General features: G+C 33.1%; 1 protein-coding gene across 3 annotated transcripts in view; it reads left to right on the top strand.

The window, feature by feature from the left end:
* Positions 1-11,573, top strand: part of LOC149800541 (uncharacterized) — a 72,659-nt gene extending 61,086 nt beyond the window's left edge. For all 3 annotated transcript variants that reach the window (XM_089954472.1, XM_089954473.1, XM_089954474.1), the window contains exons 18-19: positions 2,073-2,151; positions 3,872-11,573. In XM_089954472.1, coding sequence (XP_089810598.1) covers positions 2,073-2,151 — 79 coding nt within the window. In that variant the 3' untranslated portion in view covers positions 3,872-11,573. The remainder of the gene's footprint in view (positions 1-2,072; positions 2,152-3,871) is intronic.
* The last annotated feature ends 7,466 nt before the right edge of the window (positions 11,574-19,039 follow it).

Raw genomic sequence — 19,039 nt, forward strand, 5'->3', positions numbered from 1 at the left:
TAATGATATTTATTTAAGGCATGAAACCTTTCATCTTGAGAAGCCTAATGGAATTAATTAATGAATAACTTTAATAACAGTAAAATTAATGGTCACATGAACTTATGTGTGATTGCAGGTTTTTATGACTGGAGAACATAAAAAGGGAGATAAAGCAGTCATGCCCATTAAAAAATTTTCTCACTACAGTGGATTAACTTGTGTAAAATAAGCTGTTTAAATACATTTCAGTAAACTAAGCTGGGTGTTGCATTAATTTATGATAGAGAGGTCACCATTTCTGATACATGAGTTTCACAAGTTCTTGTTGTGTCAGTTTTATTCAGTACATGTAGTATATTTTCTCATAATAATCACCTTTTGGATATAATCTGTTTGGTCTTTGTACCTGTAATCAGTGTAGAGATAATGGCATTCTGCAACTAAATTCCTGAACCAGTCTAAATGATGTGGCTCCATTACATATTGAAGGTAATAACTGGCATATTTGTAGTTTTAGTGTCAAGGTTGCTTGAAGTATTTTTGGAGAAGAATATTTTTTTTCTTCTTCAGATTTCAAGAGATAAAATATTGTGAATAGATATGTTATTTCAGTGACACATTCTGTTGTCAAAGACATTCTTTATATTATGAAACAATATTGATATTAGCACTTTGTCACATTTAAAGACAAGTTTCTAGTGAGATTTATCTCCAATGCAATACATTTACATGATGAACAGACTGTCATAATTTAATAAAAACAAAAAGGAAAACAAACACCAGAAATGCAACAATAGTTCTTTATTTGTAAAATAATATTGAAATTTAAAATGCAAGTGTTTTCCGTTGGCAAGCAAGGATATAATTAAACCTGATTTTCATATCTAGACCACTTACAACTAGCATTGTACTTGCCAGACACATTAATACACAATCATGACAATACAGATTTTTTTCCGCACCATATGTTTGGAAAAATTGATAATTTTCATTAGTACATACACAAGTTACAAAAACAGAGAAATGTAATTATTTTGTAGACCCATGATGGTACTATTTGTTTGACTGGATAATTTTTTTTCCCCCTACCTGACGCTTATACACGTATTCTTTGATTTAATTTTTTTATCTTTCATGCTATTAATTGGTTTAGTAGATAGTGCAGTCTAGCTGACTAGCTATTTGTCTCTCTGAATATATTATCATTTAATCTACCTTAAAAACTGCTGCAGATGAAAAGAAAAAGAGGAAATATGAACACGTTTAAAAATTGGAGCAGATCAGTGAAAAGCAGAAAAATGTTGCAAATACATGTGTTTCACTCATGGCATGCTTTTAATGTTCAGTTTGTAAAAGATGCCTCCACTTTATGTCAATTTATCTAATAAGCCGTCATTTACGGATATACCAGTAAATCATTTAGTCCAAGTCATAGCTGCCATAATGAACATACTTTATATATTCAATTGTAAGCCAAGTCCAAATGCATTGTTCAGAAACCCAGATCTGCCAGCACATTATGTGATGGCAGATTTGGGTCTGTGTAGTTTGTTAGGAGTAATCAATAGAACAAACAAAATAGACCCTAATCAGATCTGCAAGTGCATAATGCTATGGCGAATTATGATAATTTCTGTTTGCAGTTTTACTTGATTTATAAGTAGGTATGTATTGTATTGTATTGAAAATGTTGTTACCAATTCATGTGAATACTATATTATATTGGCATGGGATTTTCATCAAACATCTTCTAATGATGACTTGCTTGTCTCACATAAAACACTAAACTGTTCTTTGTTCAATTGGCAAATTATGGTGGTTGCATACTGTAGACCTGAGAAGTACTGCTTTAGTTTATCAAAGAGAAAGGTCTCTGTGACGTGCTTAAATCTTGGTTTGTCTACATGATTGTTCATTGTTTATCATCTTGTGTATTAAAAAATACCAGCCTCTTGTACTTAAATGCTTTGCTTTCTTCTGACAGCTTCATTTCTTGATTTACTTTAGGTTTTTTTGCAGTTAATTAGGGCTTAGCTAATTCAGAACCCATTCTTTTCTTGTTTATGATTGCATTTTATATTCCATTACAGGTATAGATTAGTGTTCTCAAGTATGGAAGCAAGAGACCTTGGTAATCAGCAGAGCTTCAAAATAAGACGTAGAGTCTAGGTAGGTTAGTTGATTATTCAATAATGAAAAGTGAATGGAAAGCAGAGGGGAAATTTTATGTGTGTGTGTGTGTGTGTGTGAGAGAGAGAGAGAGAGAGAGAAAGAGAGAGAAAGTGTTCAGCTGACATTTTGATGGACTTCACCTGAACATGATGTTTATATTTTCATTTTAAAAAAGGTTTTGACCTCTGGCAATAAACCAAAAGTTTGTCCCGTATGTTTGCTATGGGTTACTGCACAAGTTTTTTATTTTTATTTTTAGTGAAATATATTTACACGGTATTCCTGTCACTGATTATAACATTGCCAAATTTTCACACTGTTGTCAATGTTGGTATGTTGCTTTGGTAATCATGCAGTTGGGCTGTAAATAAATTTGATCAGTGTCACCTCTTTTGATAGCCTGAGAAAGGGACTGTGTAAACTAGACTGTGGATTAAGTTTGGTCTGTGACATATCTCCAGCAAAGAAATGATCTGTTATGAGACACATATTTATCCTGTCCATAAATTGAACAGTTAGGTTTGTTAACACATATTAAATTTATTTACAGTCAAAACCTGACTCGATGAAATAAAACTCAGTAAACAAAAAAGATCAACAGATCTACTAATTTGAACAAGTGACAAGATCTTTGATTGTGGCATTTCAATTACAGGTGCTGGTTTTAATAACACCAATAAAGCAACCAAGAATACAGACCTTTTCAGTAACTTTACAATTTACTCATCCAGAAAAAGCAAATGACTTGATAAAAGACAATGAGCCTAGTTTATCTGGTTATTGTGCATTGTAACTCCACAGACAAATGATATAAGACAGTATCCATCATTCCACAGTGAAACAGGTTGGGAAGTTTTGGCATCATGTGGTTTTTCACAGCAGATAAGCAAAGAATATAAACTTTCAAACTGAATGTACAGCCATGATTGCTAATCCTCAAAATACAGAATGATTAAACTGAATAGGGGTTTTGATGAATGTGGCATTGTGATGGTGGTTTGACAGGTACACAAGTCTGGTATGCTTTCCTTGGCTTACAGCTTTACCTTATAATCTTATGAAAATGATAACCAGACAGCTTTTTTTGTCAATTTATTTTTACATCTTACTTTGGAATCTGCACTCTCCTTGCAGACGTAACTTACCAATCATGGTTACAGCAGATTAAGTAAGCTTATATCATGTCCACAGAACTGTGGAAACACATCATGTGCCAAAACTAATCATAATTGCAGGTGATTGCTCATGCCATTGCATTTACATGGTAAAATGGATCCTAGTACAGCAATTTGGCCATAAATGGCAGGTGGTTGCTTGTAGAACCAGTCTCTCAAATTTGGCTATACAATCAAACTTGCTACTTCCTGTATACACTATGCATTAGTCAAAGCCATTGTTATCGGCATACATTATAATTTGAATTGGGGATATTTCACTCCTCCCATTCCATTCTCTTTTTGAAAATAATTGGTTTGTTTTGGAATTCCTCTTTACCCATGAAATTGAATGGCTTACACTCCTACTCCCAAACTTGTTTTTGAGGCATAAATATAGTTACATTGTATCATTTAGTGATTTTCATACTTGGCTGCACATAAGATGAGATCAGTACTAGTGTATGAGTTTCAGTTAAAACAATTATTTATCAAGTCTAAATACAAAGAAAGTATACAATACAAATTCTTTTTTCATATGATTTCTATATTGTTTCTTTCAGAACTACAGTATGATCATAAACATGGAGGCCATATGGATTCTGAAGGAAGCTTACATTTTGTGTGCTGATTTGTTTTCTTATATGGAGAATATCATTTAAACATTTACAAGTCCTGCGTACTACTTAATGACGTTTGTCTGCGCAAAGTTTTTTGGTGATTATTTTAATTAATTGTATCCATATTCCTTTATATTGAAGGAAACTGCAGAGGTACAAGGGTTTCCAAATCGATGGGTTCTATTGCTGTGTTATTTGTATGAAATAAGTTTGGATTACTACGGAATAATACTTAATTTGCATATTATGAACTTTTTACTGCAGTAGTAGTGGAATAGTGTTAAGGTAGTGTTTAAACTAATGTTTCTTCTGTCTGTCTCTAGATACCCACCCCTCAATCAACAAATAGCTGTTTATCAAGACACGTGGTCTCTCTTAACAGGTTTCTGCAAGATGATCAGTTTTCAAGGTCACAATTTAACATAGTTTAAGGGAAAGTACATACCATTACTATACATGCATTTTATTCATCATAGTATTTGTTAAAATACTGCAATCTTGTCATCTCAAGATAATTTAATAAATAAATCAAGATATGCATCTATGAAAACATTCACATTTGCATTTGAAGATCATGTATGAATGTGTTAGGATATAATTTGAAAAATCAGCTAAGGAAATGTTTATTTGTTATGGTTTTGAATTGCACTGTAGCAGTTTAGGGTAAATATGGAATAAATGTGTATATGTAAAAACAAATGAAATAAACCGATTTAACCCTCAGAACAAAATTTATTGAGATACAAAAGCCAAAAGTTGAATTCAGTGGTGACATAAAGAGATTTAAGTTGATAAACAAAGGGTGTAACCACAATGACTAGATGATGATTCAGTGTGACATTACAACAGATGATGACTCAGTGTGACATTACAACAGATGATGACTCCGTGTGACATTACAACAGATGATGACTCGGTGTGACATTACAACAGATGATGACTCAGTGCAACATTACAACAGATGATGACTCAGTGTGACATTACAACAGATGATGACTCAGTGTGACATTACAACAGATGATGACTCAGTGTGACATTACAACAGATGATGACTCAGTGTGACATTACAACAGATGATGACTCAGTTTGACATTACAACAGATGATGACTCAGTGTGACATTACAACAGATGATGACTTGGTGTATAAGTTTAATATTGGTAACATTAAAACATCAACAAACTTCATGCACTTTTTATGATGACAGTCAAATCTGGAAAGGATAATCACTTATTAAAGGCAAAGAGCAAGAATTCATGCATCCATGGTGGTATTGATCAACTTCAAATACAAAATAACATACTTGACAATGAAGCTTCTTATGGGGATTTAACATTATGACTCCATTACTGAATAGATGTTGTTCTGTCTGTCTGCAGAATAGAGGGTCTTTGATGACAGCTGTTCTTTCAATAAAGATCCTCACTTTAATAAAACATTTGATCCATGTATGAAGAATCTGTTTGAAATGGCAGGTGGTCTTCCGAAACAGTGATATTCCAAGTCGAATTTTAATGTAAATCCATACGTTTTCAAAACATTTTTTATTAAGATTTTTTTTCTCTTACTATTTTACAGCGTACATTTTAAGTTGTCCATCATTTAAGTAGCAAAGGTTAAGTTTCTTCATATGACATCTTCTAATAAAAGAATACATTAAAACTACCATATATATTCGCATTCGAGTCCAACTGCGAACTGCACAGACCCAGATCTGCCACTGCATTATACTCTGGCAGATCTGGTTATGTGTAGTTGTTTGGAATAATTGGTATAAACAACAAGGGACTCTGACCTGCAGACACTTTATGCAATGCAGCTCATGGTCTATGCAGTTGGACTTGACTTATAAGAGAGTATATACACTATTTTGTTACCTTAATCTGTAATATACATACAACATCCAAACTGTATTAGTATCATCTAACATTGATGATTTATGTAAGAAAAAATTAAAAGAAAGAATGGATAAGGACTTCAATGTTGTATACCTATTGTCAGAATAGTTTCCCAGTTATCACATATGACCTGATTGGAAGCTGCACTCACTTCAGAAGAAAATTTCCTATGAAAAACACTGCTTCCAGTTGGCTCACTCATTTTCAAACATGTCCCAGCACAGCACAGCACAGCACTTCAGTATAGCATGATTTACTTGTTTGGTGCACAGACTTGCTACACATTTTTAGACCAGCTACATGTCATGTTTCACTTTGTCAGTGGACAGGCATTACAAACTACAAAATTCTGCCATACACTTACCTAAATTTTTATTAACAGAAAAAATAATTTAAAATGAAATCAACTTCACAGTTTACTAAGTTGTGTGTTGAGCATAGTAAATGTTGACGAGAGAGAAAGAAGAAAATATTGCATTTTTTAAAATAGTTATTTATGGAAAACTGTTAGTTAATAATAAGAATTTTTTATTCTTAAATTAAACTATACAGCAGCAAACTACAATACCAGTAGCACATAACAGGAATCAAGTACATATTAGGTGTCAGCTTTGCACTTATCTACACAGTCCATTTAAACCCGATTGGTATGCTTAATCTATTTACTGCCATGGTCCTGTTTAAAAAATTGTTTGTAAAAGATTAATACCATGACAACTTGGCATCAAAATGTTGTACATATCCATTATGAAAGAGATATCAAATGTCATTACTTTATTTTATTTAACTTTTTATAAGAAAATCTTTCCACTGAAAAAGTGCTTATGCAAACCACGATCCACAGTGTTGAGATATCCAAGTGTTTGATGATTGGACAATAATCTTTACTTGTATTTTAAGTAGCTTTACTGACAATTCATGGACAAATATCAGCTGATAAATTTGAAAATAGTATGTTTTTTTTCTTCATCTTGTTTCTGTCTTATGTAGAGACAATGATTATATTAATGATTGAGGAAACTAAGCAAAATCTTGTGCAAAGATGGTCGTAGAAATGTGCATCAAGCCAGCTTAGTTGCTGATGCAGTTCCGCCTATGCCTGATCATCCTGATATACCTGATATGTCTGCCATATATTCTATGGTGTCCTCTGTCTTGCCTCAGCCATTGTTGTAAAGCACTACCATAATCAACACAGACATCAGATACACCACTTAAAAGTATTTCCTGAGGACAAAATCACATACACATATTAAAAATCTCTTATATAATTAATAAATGTATGCAAATTTCAAATAATATTCATATAAAACCAAGTTACATGTATAAGAAATAAACACATGCAAGCATTAAAAACCTCAAATACTGTTAATATAAAAGCAGTAAAAACCTCAGTGTTCCTATAAAATGAAGCATTACAAACCTCAGTGTATAAACCATGCATTAAAAAACCTCTATTAGCGTCTAAACTACATATTAAAAACCTCAATAAAACAGTGTATAAACCACATTTTAAAAACCTCAGTGAAAAAAACATGCATTACAAACCTCAATCAGTGTATAAACTATGCATTAAAAACCTCTATCATTGTCTAAACTATGGTTTAAAAACCTCAGTCAGTGTATAAACCACACTAAAAACCTCAGTGCATAAACCATGCATTAAAAACCTCTATCAGTGTATAAACCATGCATTAAAAACCTGTCAAACAGTGTATAAGCCATGCATTAAAAATCTGTAAAATAGTGTATATGCCATGCATTAAAAATCTGTCAAACAGTATATAAGCCATGCATTAAAAGTCTGTCAAACAGTGTATAAACCTTGCATTAAAAATCTGTCAAACAGTGTATAAGCCACACTTTAAAAACCTGTCAAACAGTTTATAAGCCATGCATTAAAAATCTCTATGAAATAATTGTCATACAAACCATGTGTCATGTGTAAAAAATCTGTTGATTACATAGGGTACATGGTTTTAAATGGATATTGCTTTCTTTTGGTTTTTATTACTTGCACCCGTTTCTTGGTGACTAACTATGTAGTCTGTAGATTGAAAATCAATTCACACAGAAAAACTGACCATGTGTATGGTACATAGCCATAAAATATGTAGTCCAAGAAAAAAGTTGGTCTAGTGATTCAAATAAGTAATTATATAAATAAATTAAAACAAATTAGTAAATAAATGATTAACAGAATAAATGGGATGAAAATAACACCAGGGTCAGGGTTATCACCACATGTAATGTTCTTGTGCAGAATCTCATTTAGCTATTGCCATTCTGTTACAGCATTTTTATGTGTACTTGTACAAACTTTAAAAACCTCAATTTGCTTTCTTTGTAAAAACAGATTAGGTTTTACCTGCTCATTTGCAAAGTGAAATATAACATATACCTGTTCTATAAATAGCCAGGATAGCCAATGTAGCTCAGTTGGTAGAGTACAGACATGATTTTTCTCCATTTTAAAGCAGAATTCCACTTTTCTCCTGACTTGAATCAGAGTTTTCTTGATACAGTCTGTTTTTTATATCATCTCTGATCCGTTTTTTTAAAAACGTCTGTCCAGTCTCATTCTGCAACCATCCTTGTAAATTTTTCGTTCCATATATTAGTTAGCACATGACTTTCGTAAAGAGTATTCTGATTGGTCAAAAGTTTAAATTCATCCAGTGAATCTTTGTGTAATGGAAACTGATAGCAATGGAAAGAAAAAGTATGCTTGCAAAACGTGGTATCCCGAGTTGTTGAGAGAGACCATGATGCAAAGAGTTTAGATAAAGGTTTAAAAATCATATGGAAAAGGGAATGGCTGGAATGAAAAGTTGATGGAAATTTAGTTGGTCAGTTTATGAGAAAACTGAACGCTAGAGGACTGGCATTTGGATTTTGTGTCCTCTGCAAGAAAGGAATGAATTATGGTAATCATGTTTGGAAGAGTTTGGAACAGTGCCTACAAAAGAAGCTGCATACAGAAAAATTGAAGCTCAGAAGGCATCTGGAAAAAGTGCAGTTTATTACTATATGAAGAAAGATTTCTTGCATGAGAGAACAGATGTAGCCCTCTGTCAGAATATGCATACTGCATGTCGCCAATACAAGCACCAGCTTGTAAGGAAAACGGCTGAATTTTGAGAAGGTAAAGAAACGATTACACACTGAGCCAAAAAAGTAAGTGGTGACAAAAAGGAAGGCTAAAGAAATCTTTTCCAAAGCCGCAAAAGGAGCTCGACTAGCATATCAGCAGGTTGTGTCAATTGGAGAAAAAGTCAAGTGAATGCATGGGATTATTTGTATAAAGTTATTTTACAGATTTGTTTGGAAAAGAGAGAAGTATAATATATTTGCTCCAAAAATTGACAAATTATTGTGACTTAATGATGATGTGAACACTCACATGCACATGAAATAACTTTAGCGTTGTATTGGAAAACAAAATCATGTGACAGTAAATATTGTGAAATTATTGAGGTCAAGTAGAACATATTTTAGTTTATTAGTTTTTCAAATGATTATTTTGGTTTATTTTATGATCATAAGATGCACCAGGAGCAGTTTTTTATGAGTGTACAATGTGTTTGTGGTCAGGGGCCTTTGGCACTCTGATTCCCCAGATCAGAGTTGCTGTCCCTCGAGGCCCCCTTTTCAGCTTTTTTTGTGGATGACAAGAATCATATCTGAGAGTATAGGACTGAAAATCCAAGGTTCTCAGGTTCAGTTCTCATCCACTTCAGCCTTGGTTGGCTGCCCGTGTCCTTGGGAAAGGTGCTTAGCTGTATTTCCTTACTATGTTATAGCAGTAATGTTAAAAGTACTGTACAACCAACAACAGCTACAAATAAATGGAGGGCCAGTTTTGAGCGAATGATTCTGGTTTTTTTCAAGTGGCATGATAGAGAGCTGTGCTGAATGACCATTTCTGGCTGCTTGAAGTGTCACATAATAGGACTGTACTGAGTGACCATTTCTGACTGCTTGAAGTGTCACATCATAGGACTGTACTGAGTGACCAATTCTGGCCGTTTGAAGTGTCACATCATAGGACTGTACTGAGGACCAATTCTGGCTGCTTGAAGTGTCACATCATAGGACTGTACTGAGTGACCAATTCTGGCCGTTTGAAGTGTCACATCATAGGACTGTACTGAGTGACCAATTCTGGCCGTTTGAAGTGTCACACTGGAAGACCTGTATTGGGTACCTTTTCACATGATGTTTTATTCTTCAGTATGTGTTGCTTCAGAATGAATCATTTGCATAACTGGACAGGTTTCTTGACAAGTGTAGGATTCGACATCTATTGACAATGTTGAGTGATCTGTTGAGTGCATTTAGTTTAGTTAGTTATTACTGCACAAAATTAAAATACAAGGCTTTAAATCTCAACTTATTTAAACTGAATAAAAAAAACATCATTAGTCATCTATTTTGTGAGAATTTAATTTAAAGATGTTCCTTAGAGAATATTTGAGTAGGCACAGTGAATTTGAGGACTGTGTTGCAAAAAAAGATTGTCAATGCCAGGTACTTTTTATATAAGAACTGCTAATTACATTTGATTAGTGAACATTTTTAATTTTAGATACACAAAATGAAATTTTGTACAGTACTGATTATACGACAGTGCTGACAACTGCATTGCTAACTTGTACACATTCATACGACAAAACAATGCATGTTATCATATAAAGCCATTTTACAACAAAGTTTTCAGTTCTGAATCATTTAATTTGATTTTGTTTCATGCAAACTAAGTACTCCCTCACTATAACACTGTCCATGGGAGCTGATGAGTATAACTCTTAATAGAGAGACCACCTTGTAAAGAACACTATACATAATTCCAGTGCTACAGCATGAAATGGAATCTTTGATTATACCTTCCTTATAACAGCAATGGCATTATAATGAAGGGTATTGTATTGAGAGAGTGCTGTGCAGTCTTCAAGTCTGAGGTGAGAGCCTAATATAGTTTGTATACATGTTAGTTACAAATATTTTTTTAATGTTATTTCAGTTTTACTTCACATTGTCTTGAGGGAGATTAGTATTAAGTTATCCCCTTTATATAATAATGTTAATAATAATAATAATAATAATCAAACAAAGCAAATTATCATACATGAACTGTTTTATATTAGCAAAAGTTTTACGTTGCCAAGCACTTTGATTTTTTGATTTGCTTATTTATGTAAATTTACTACATGTACATGTATTGTCAGAGGAGAGAGAGGGAGAGAGTCTTGTATCTGTTTGAGCATGGTGTCAGTGAGTTTGGATAAATTTGTAAATAAACTGGGAGCAAGATGGAGAATAATTCCAAGAACTTATTTTTGTCGCTTCCTATAAGTACTGTTATTATTATTCATTCATTCATTCATAAACCAATGATAATACAAGCTGAGTATTGTTTGAGCTGATAGAATGTTATCTTAAATTCCACATACACGGTAATTGCTACATTATAAGATCAGTTATTTTTATCAAGTACTATAAAATGTCTTGTCGACTCGCACAACATCCCAGTGCCGAAACTGTTGTACACATGTGAGTATATACAGTATGCCTCTTCTTCAAAGACCCTCAAACCTGTTTATAGTAGACATGATTTTGTCCTCAGGAGCCATGTTTCTCATGTCCAAAAAGTGACTTCCTAAGTTTTACTACTTTGTGAAAATATTTCAGATTTTATGGATGCAAAATTACCATTTCATACTGAATAAATTGATAATTATTTTTCAATCTTACACTGAACTTTCTCCAAACACTTCTATAAACTAGGATCTTGCAGACTGGTCATGTACCTTTATAAAGGGGTCACTACTGCATAACATTTAAAACGTGTTCCCATCACTGTCAAGCTCAGGAAATTTCAGTGTATATTCCAACTGTACATTGCAGGTTAATTAGTGTAACCTACTGTTACACACATATTACTTATCTATACATTTATGCTCTAACTTGATTGTATTGATGCTGTAAGTGTGAAAATGGTTTACTTTACGAATAAATTTTAAGACCTTGACACACATTATTGGTACATTCAGTGTTAAATTTTAAATTGCTTTATTAGATCATTGAAAATATAATTCCAGTGTGTGTGGGGACTTGCATTAAATGTTATGACCACTGTGCTACATGGATTGGAATAATATATGACGAAGAATGAGGAGAGGAAAGAACAGCTCTAAATGTAGTAACCGTACAAAATAAGGGATTATCCAAAACACACTGATTAATAATAAATAAAGTTAAACTAATCTATCAAGGACATTCTCTAAACTGTTCTCTGTTCATGTCTTGATATATATCTATAACAAAGTTTGCCTTGTTCATGTCATGGTAGCTGTGTGTTAGTCCAATAAATCAGCCCACAAACCTGTAACAATACTGGATGGTTTGGGTCTGATCTAACCTGTTCATTCAATTGTGGAATTGTTACAGACAAATCTATCCAAATGCAACAGTTTACATTTCAGACACTTCGCCTCTATTTTTTGCTGCTCTTGTGTTAGTTAGTTGAGGGTTCTTTTGGCAATATGTACAGAAAATTTTCTGTTCAAATCTTATTTGACAACTTGTAAATCCTAATGGAGTAATCCTAGTGAAGTAGCACAACCCTTCTTCCTGTCACCATTTTGATTTTATTGACTATAACTTTCTGTTTAATCATATCCAGTAACTAATTAGATACAACTATAACCCATTTGCTTTTGTGAACGCTGGATTGCTTTGGTCATGTGACTCAACTTGGTAACTATTATCAGCAGTTTTTTGTTGTTTTTTCTTCTTATTATCTGTTTCTGGCTAGTGATGCATTAAATGAACTGAAGTTGAAATCTACTATAGCAGGAAATTTTAAACATTCTTATTAGTTAAACATACATGTTTGCTTCCTTAGTTTATGTGACAGTCACATGACAAATCCATGAGCAGGTATTAGCACTATTTTTACGAAGATTCACAATCAATACATTGTTATTTCTCCATGTTTCAACTCGGCACAATGGGCTTCCATAGAACTGATTCAATTTCTACAGGAAATAGGACAAATCTCAGAATGATTAAATGATAAACAAAAGATACATCTGACCCAGTTTATCCAACATTTTAATTACCTGAACAACTCATTTTGTAATAATGAAAGTTAGCCTGGATTCCATTCAAACTTGTATTTTAGATAATTTCAGTAGACTTTTCAAATAAATCAATGTTTTCATGAGAATACAGTGAGTCAGTAAGACAAGAACAGGACAAAGGACAAATTTTTAATCTGCGAGAAGAAGAAGAAAAAAAAAGATACAAAGCAAGGGGAGCTAACTTAAGCTCTAATTGGGTAGACAGATTATTCAACCATGAACAATACAAGGGTGATATAAATAGTTTAATAGAAAGTCTATGATTAAAAATAATATTAATATGAACACCATTGTATGCATAGGGGTTAAATGATGACCAATAATAAACTGACTTCTGGAACTGAAATAAAAGCAAGTCAATGTAGGCAAACCTATATTTGTGACGGCAACTCAATCGTAGAGACCAAAACATTTTCACTAATTGTATTTAAAACAATTACGGGACTACTCAGCCCATAGTATTGTTGTCCCATTAATGAACTTGGCCCATGACAAACTTGGCCTACCCAAATCAGCCCATAACATACTCGGTCCAAATGACGAACTTGGTCCATTATATGTTTGATTAGCCTTGCAATCCATGATTTATATAATAGTAATGTGGATGTAATGTTCTTTCTAAAAGGGCCTTTTCAATTTTTATATTCTCTGTACACTTCTTTCAATGGTTATTTATTCTGCAATACAGATATAGTGGAAAAATAAGCATAATCCCAGATTAATTAAATTATATATAATGCATAATCAACATTTTGAATCTGTCCTTGTCCTGTCGCTCTTAATTGTTAGTTGAGTTTTATGATCGCATGTGTCTGCTCTACCATTTGTAATTGTAAATGTGTTGACATGTGTGAATCAGATTTCAGTCACACTTCCCATTCATTTACTGTAAATTTTGAATCAATATAAATATTTTTCATTATTAAAAGTTAAAAATGTCTTTGTTTTTATAAGGTCATTATGCTAATTGACTTATATAGATATTATTTTTTTATAAAAAGATAAGCACACAGGCAAAGCAAACATTTCAAATTCTAGCATAATATTTTGTATATTTGCATGTCCTTGCCCAGTTATATTCCTTCTCAATACGATCAGGAACTAAGTGTTTCATCGTATGATGGTACTTGCTTTGAGAAATCCCTAAAATATAATAAAAATGAATTTTATAAACCATAGGATCTCTTAGCGCAGTAAGATAGAACTTTATGATGAAATAATGAGAAGACGTTAAATTCTTATTGTGATACAATTTACCGAATAGCTGGGATAATTTTTTGCACAGACGTTACATTTTTAACATTAAGATGGAGAAGTGGAACTTATTACTGTACTCATTTTTAACAAGGAAAAATGTATTTATCACAGTATTGATTTGTTCTGCTTTTTTAATCTTTCACCAGGTGATAATCCTATCAAAACTGACAAAAAAGTTACAATTTTGAAAATGCTGAATATAATCTACAAATCATTTTAATGAATGAGTTATGTAAGTTATATTGATGCATAGTATTTAGACATACAGATTTCCTTGACCAATTTATACCAGTTATCATTCAATTGATAAAACAAAGACAAAAAGTTTAAATTCAATTTGACCAAATGCTTAATTTCAAGTAAGCTTTAAAATAGTTTTCTCTACATTTTCAGTTAAGATTAAAAAAACATCATTGAACACAATATACTGTATCCATCATTGTGAACAAAATATGGGTACCAAAAAAGTACTGTAACATTCCTGTATTACAAACTCTCTGTGTTGCCATGAGTTACAGGAATCGTACACAAGTGTATGCTGCTCTGCGTTTACTACTTGTGAACACTCCACACAACAGTCCATACCCATAGACATACTGGTTGACCATTTACCAAAGAATGTGACTGCACCTCACTCTTAATCAACCCAGCAATGTTTGCATTCTCATTAATGATTAACTAATTAGTTAGTAAATAACATGTTTGAATTAAATATTTCTTGTTCAATAACAACAGGTTTGACAAACCTGTACAAAATCACCAAAAATACAAACTTTGGTCCAAAAGAGACATTGGTGGCTATCAACTGTTCAGTAGCAACAAGTGTTATAAAACCATACAAGATGAAGAGTAAGGCAGACTTTGATGTTTTGTTTAAATATTTCTTGTTCAGTAACATCAGGTGTTACAAAGCCATACAAAATACAAACAATACATAATTGGGTCTGAAACTGACAGTGTTCTACTAAGCCATACAGATCACAAACAAAACAAAATTGGGTCCGAAACAAGATCAAGGGTAAGGCTGACTTTGTTGTGGGTTGACTCTGTAATGGGCCAAGTATGTTATGGGGACATTTTTAAATTAAATTTATCCGGGCCTCATCTGTAATGGGCTGACTTTTTTCTAGGCTGACTCTTTTAAGGACTGACTCCGTTATGGGCCGAGATCTCCCGTTACCATTTTAAACAACACTTTTGGCTGTGTGGCTTAATTCATTGCCATGATTTTAATGTTGTGTTGTGGGATTTTGCTTCGTAAAATCAAACAAGTGTTCTAAAATTGAAACAAAATTTCAGAGAGATTTACAATGTACTTCAACAGGCAAGTAATAATAATAATAATAATAAAAAAAGTAATAATAATGACTTTATTTAAAGAGGGTAACACAATTAGCTAATAACTAATTTACCTCGAGGCCCTCAAAGTACAAAAACAGATAAACACTTAGATGTTTAATTTAATAACAAATATTGTAACCTAAAGATTTAATTTCATTTCAAGCTGTTAGAGAATGTCTTTTTTTCTTGACTTAGATCAAATAAATGAGTTCTAAGGGCTGTTCCAGTAAAACATATACCCCCCGGGAGGAAAAGCAAAATCAAATTCAACTGACCCACAACAGAAGCAATTTAAAAAAATTATGATCCACCGTCAGATGTGTTTTAATAAAAAAACACTCTCCCCTACAGAAGCATATTTTTTAAACATAATTTCTGGCTATGGGTTAGTGGGCGGTAGAAGCGATTTTAATATTGGGTTGGGGACAAGCGATTTAAATGACAGCTGGCTGGAGGTAATCTACTGAATTCTTATAGATCATATAATCTACTGCATATTTTTATTTGTATTCATTCATTATAATCAATCTTTTGTCCTTTTTGTTTGTTTGTCTGTCAGCCAGGTATGTCTGTGATACTGTGAAATCACAAATTTTCATGGTGGCTTATTATTTGTAGATGTCATTGATCAGTCCCTTAATACCTACTAATTTAACATCCATGAATACAGATTTTATAAAAGATATTTCTATTCTAATACAGAAATCATGAATTTGTATCTTTACTAAACTGTGTGTTTACTAAAGTGATCACTATGTCTTGCAATTTTTCTTTGTTCTCAGGCATGCTGCTTTTGATTAGAATAATAGTTAAATCTTGTATTGCTTTAAATGTGGTCAGATTCTATGATTCCTTATTATTTTTTTCAATAAATGTTTTGGTAAACTTATATGATTTGGCAGAAGAAAAAAAACATTGATGCCTGTGGAAGTGATGTTGCATTATTTCTGTCACTTTTACACTATATCATTTCTTCTAAGAACATCTTTTTCAGTTAACGATGTCTTATTTTTATGCCTTGTTGCAAAACTAATATAAAGTTATTAAAAAAATATAGCAAGTCAAACATTTTTATATCATAAGTTAGATTTTAAAAAATGGATGAAAGTCAAGGAATCATTTTTCCCAGAGTACTCATAAAATCAATGTCATTGCAGTTAACTGTATTGTCAACAGCACCATCATCAACACTGATGGCCTAGCAGTAAAATTCTGCACTTTCAGTCCAGTTGTCACAGGTTCTATCTCCCACTTCTAGTCTTTCATGAGACTTGTATCTATGGTCTGAGGGGCTTTCATGGCAGAGTGGTACAAGATGCTTGTCTTGTGATACAGATCTGAGGGGCTTCCATGGCAGTGGTACAAGATGTTTGTCATGTGATTACTTGCCTCCAATGTGTAAATGAAAATGTTGCCAGTTATTTGTGGAAGGTCAGTGGTTCTACGTAAGTGGTGTTTGGTGTCTCAAAAGGACTTGGATTTTCTTCAGCAGTAAAACTGGCTACCATATATAGATTCTCTTCATCTGAAAATGGTGTAAAAGCCATAATGATCTACTGAAACCCCGAGATCTCATGTCTAAATGACTTAAGCTGTTGGAGATAAACGTCAAATCAACAGAGGCTCCATGTGCCCAAGTGTACTAAGGTGCTTGCTTTTACATCACTTGCACATCTCACAGAGTGAGTTTGTGTCACAGATCAACCAATTTAGGTTGGTGGTCTTTTGGGGTTCTTCCTCCAACTAGTATATTGCTAAAAAATCAACAACAAAAAAATCAAACCAAACTAAATCAACCAACAAATCAACTGTGGCAACAGCAGCAAAGGTTTGTAGACCTTTGAATTCGTCAATTATGCCTTATTGACAGTTACCTAAAAGTCATCATCAGTTGTTACAAATGGATTTTTCATGGTGAGCATATGAGATGGAAAAGTCTTGAGCAATCCTGCATCACAAACTGCTGAAAAGTTTACATTTTAGCTCACTTAAATTTTCCCTAACAGTGTTCATTGTTCCAACTAGAACTGTTATAACTTATTCAAGCTATATTCACCAATGTCTGGAGATATGCATCTGTAATAAATATTTATAACAAAGTATGAGAATGTATCAATGTTTTTCAATGATGCATTTGAATTGAGCAACAACCACAATCAACAAACCAAGAAATAAAATTATTCACATCTCTCAGGCAGAAGTAGTGTATAATCATAATCTGCCAAAAGATTTTTCAATTTTTAAATATTTTTCCAACCATACTGATTCAGTGGACATATCACCAGAATAGACAGAAACAGACCAGATGGTTAAAATCGATTTGATACAGCTTTTAAGTAGCTAAATTCATATTGGTTTAGTTAACTGTACACCCTTTATTGTCTTCCTTTTGATGAAATTTCTTACTGAAGCTGAGAAAATAACGTTGCACACACAAGACAGAGGCAAACTTCTACTCATTATTGTTTTTATTATACTTCTCCATTCCAGCCTGTTCTTATGATCTTGTCCCCCCACATACTGTTTGTCTTGTTTATGATATGTATCTAAATTTCTCACTTACTTTTCCTACTACTATACAAATGTTCTGTGAATATGCATATCAGTGTGAAACGCAATGGGGACTAAATCCAAGATTGAAAACCTCTACATTTCTGGATGTATTCTGCTTGGATTCCATATTTCTGCACAAAACTCAAGAGTTCAGGACTCTGTACTAATTCAGTTCCCACTGTAAACCTGTGCAAACACCATGATATTAAAATTCAGTCTCTTAAAATTTTGAGTGCTCATGATCAAATTTGTATCAGTATAGACACATCTAGGATGACAGCTTTTGTGAAAAGAAAACCATAACAGCCGCACCATTTTCTGGATCTATACAAATTTGAAATGTGTGCTTTCAATACTGCACCAAAGAGTCTGCTGCTGATTTCAGTAATGAGTCATTCAAACTCGGGTCTATAAAGGGACGGAAATTATGTTAATAAAACAATGTCCCTCACTTTTTTCAGTTACAAGTAGGACAAGCTCTCAAAAGATTGTTTTTACTAAAATCTTACTTTCATTATCAACCAATCAGGGACAGTCAAACCCATATATACTCTATTTTATCTTCACTGATTTATAGTATGGTTCTCGTTCTTTCACATCTGTAGGAATGCGAGTCCTTTAACAACTCTCAATGGTTGAAAGCCTTTTTTGACCATGCTGACTGGACACACTGTAAGATAATGTTCAAGTAACAGAAATACCATAGGATAACCAGAAACCAATAAAATCGAAATCAAGTTATCTCCCCTGCAGGGATGCTGCCAGGATTTCAGGATTTACTCTAAGTTTTGTGTGTGTGTGATCTCCAATGAGGAAGTGGTGGCGGGAGGAATAGCCATTTTTAAATATCTCCCTAACACTTAAATATCTGTCACTCTTTCTTACTGTTCCACTCTGTTACGGCTCAACTGAAATCAA

Source organism: Sinohyriopsis cumingii, chromosome 4 (genome assembly GCF_028554795.1).
Source record: "Sinohyriopsis cumingii isolate HCF-2022 chromosome 4, ASM2855479v2, whole genome shotgun sequence".
In the NCBI taxonomy this organism is placed as follows: Eukaryota; Metazoa; Mollusca; class Bivalvia; order Unionida; family Unionidae; genus Sinohyriopsis; species Sinohyriopsis cumingii.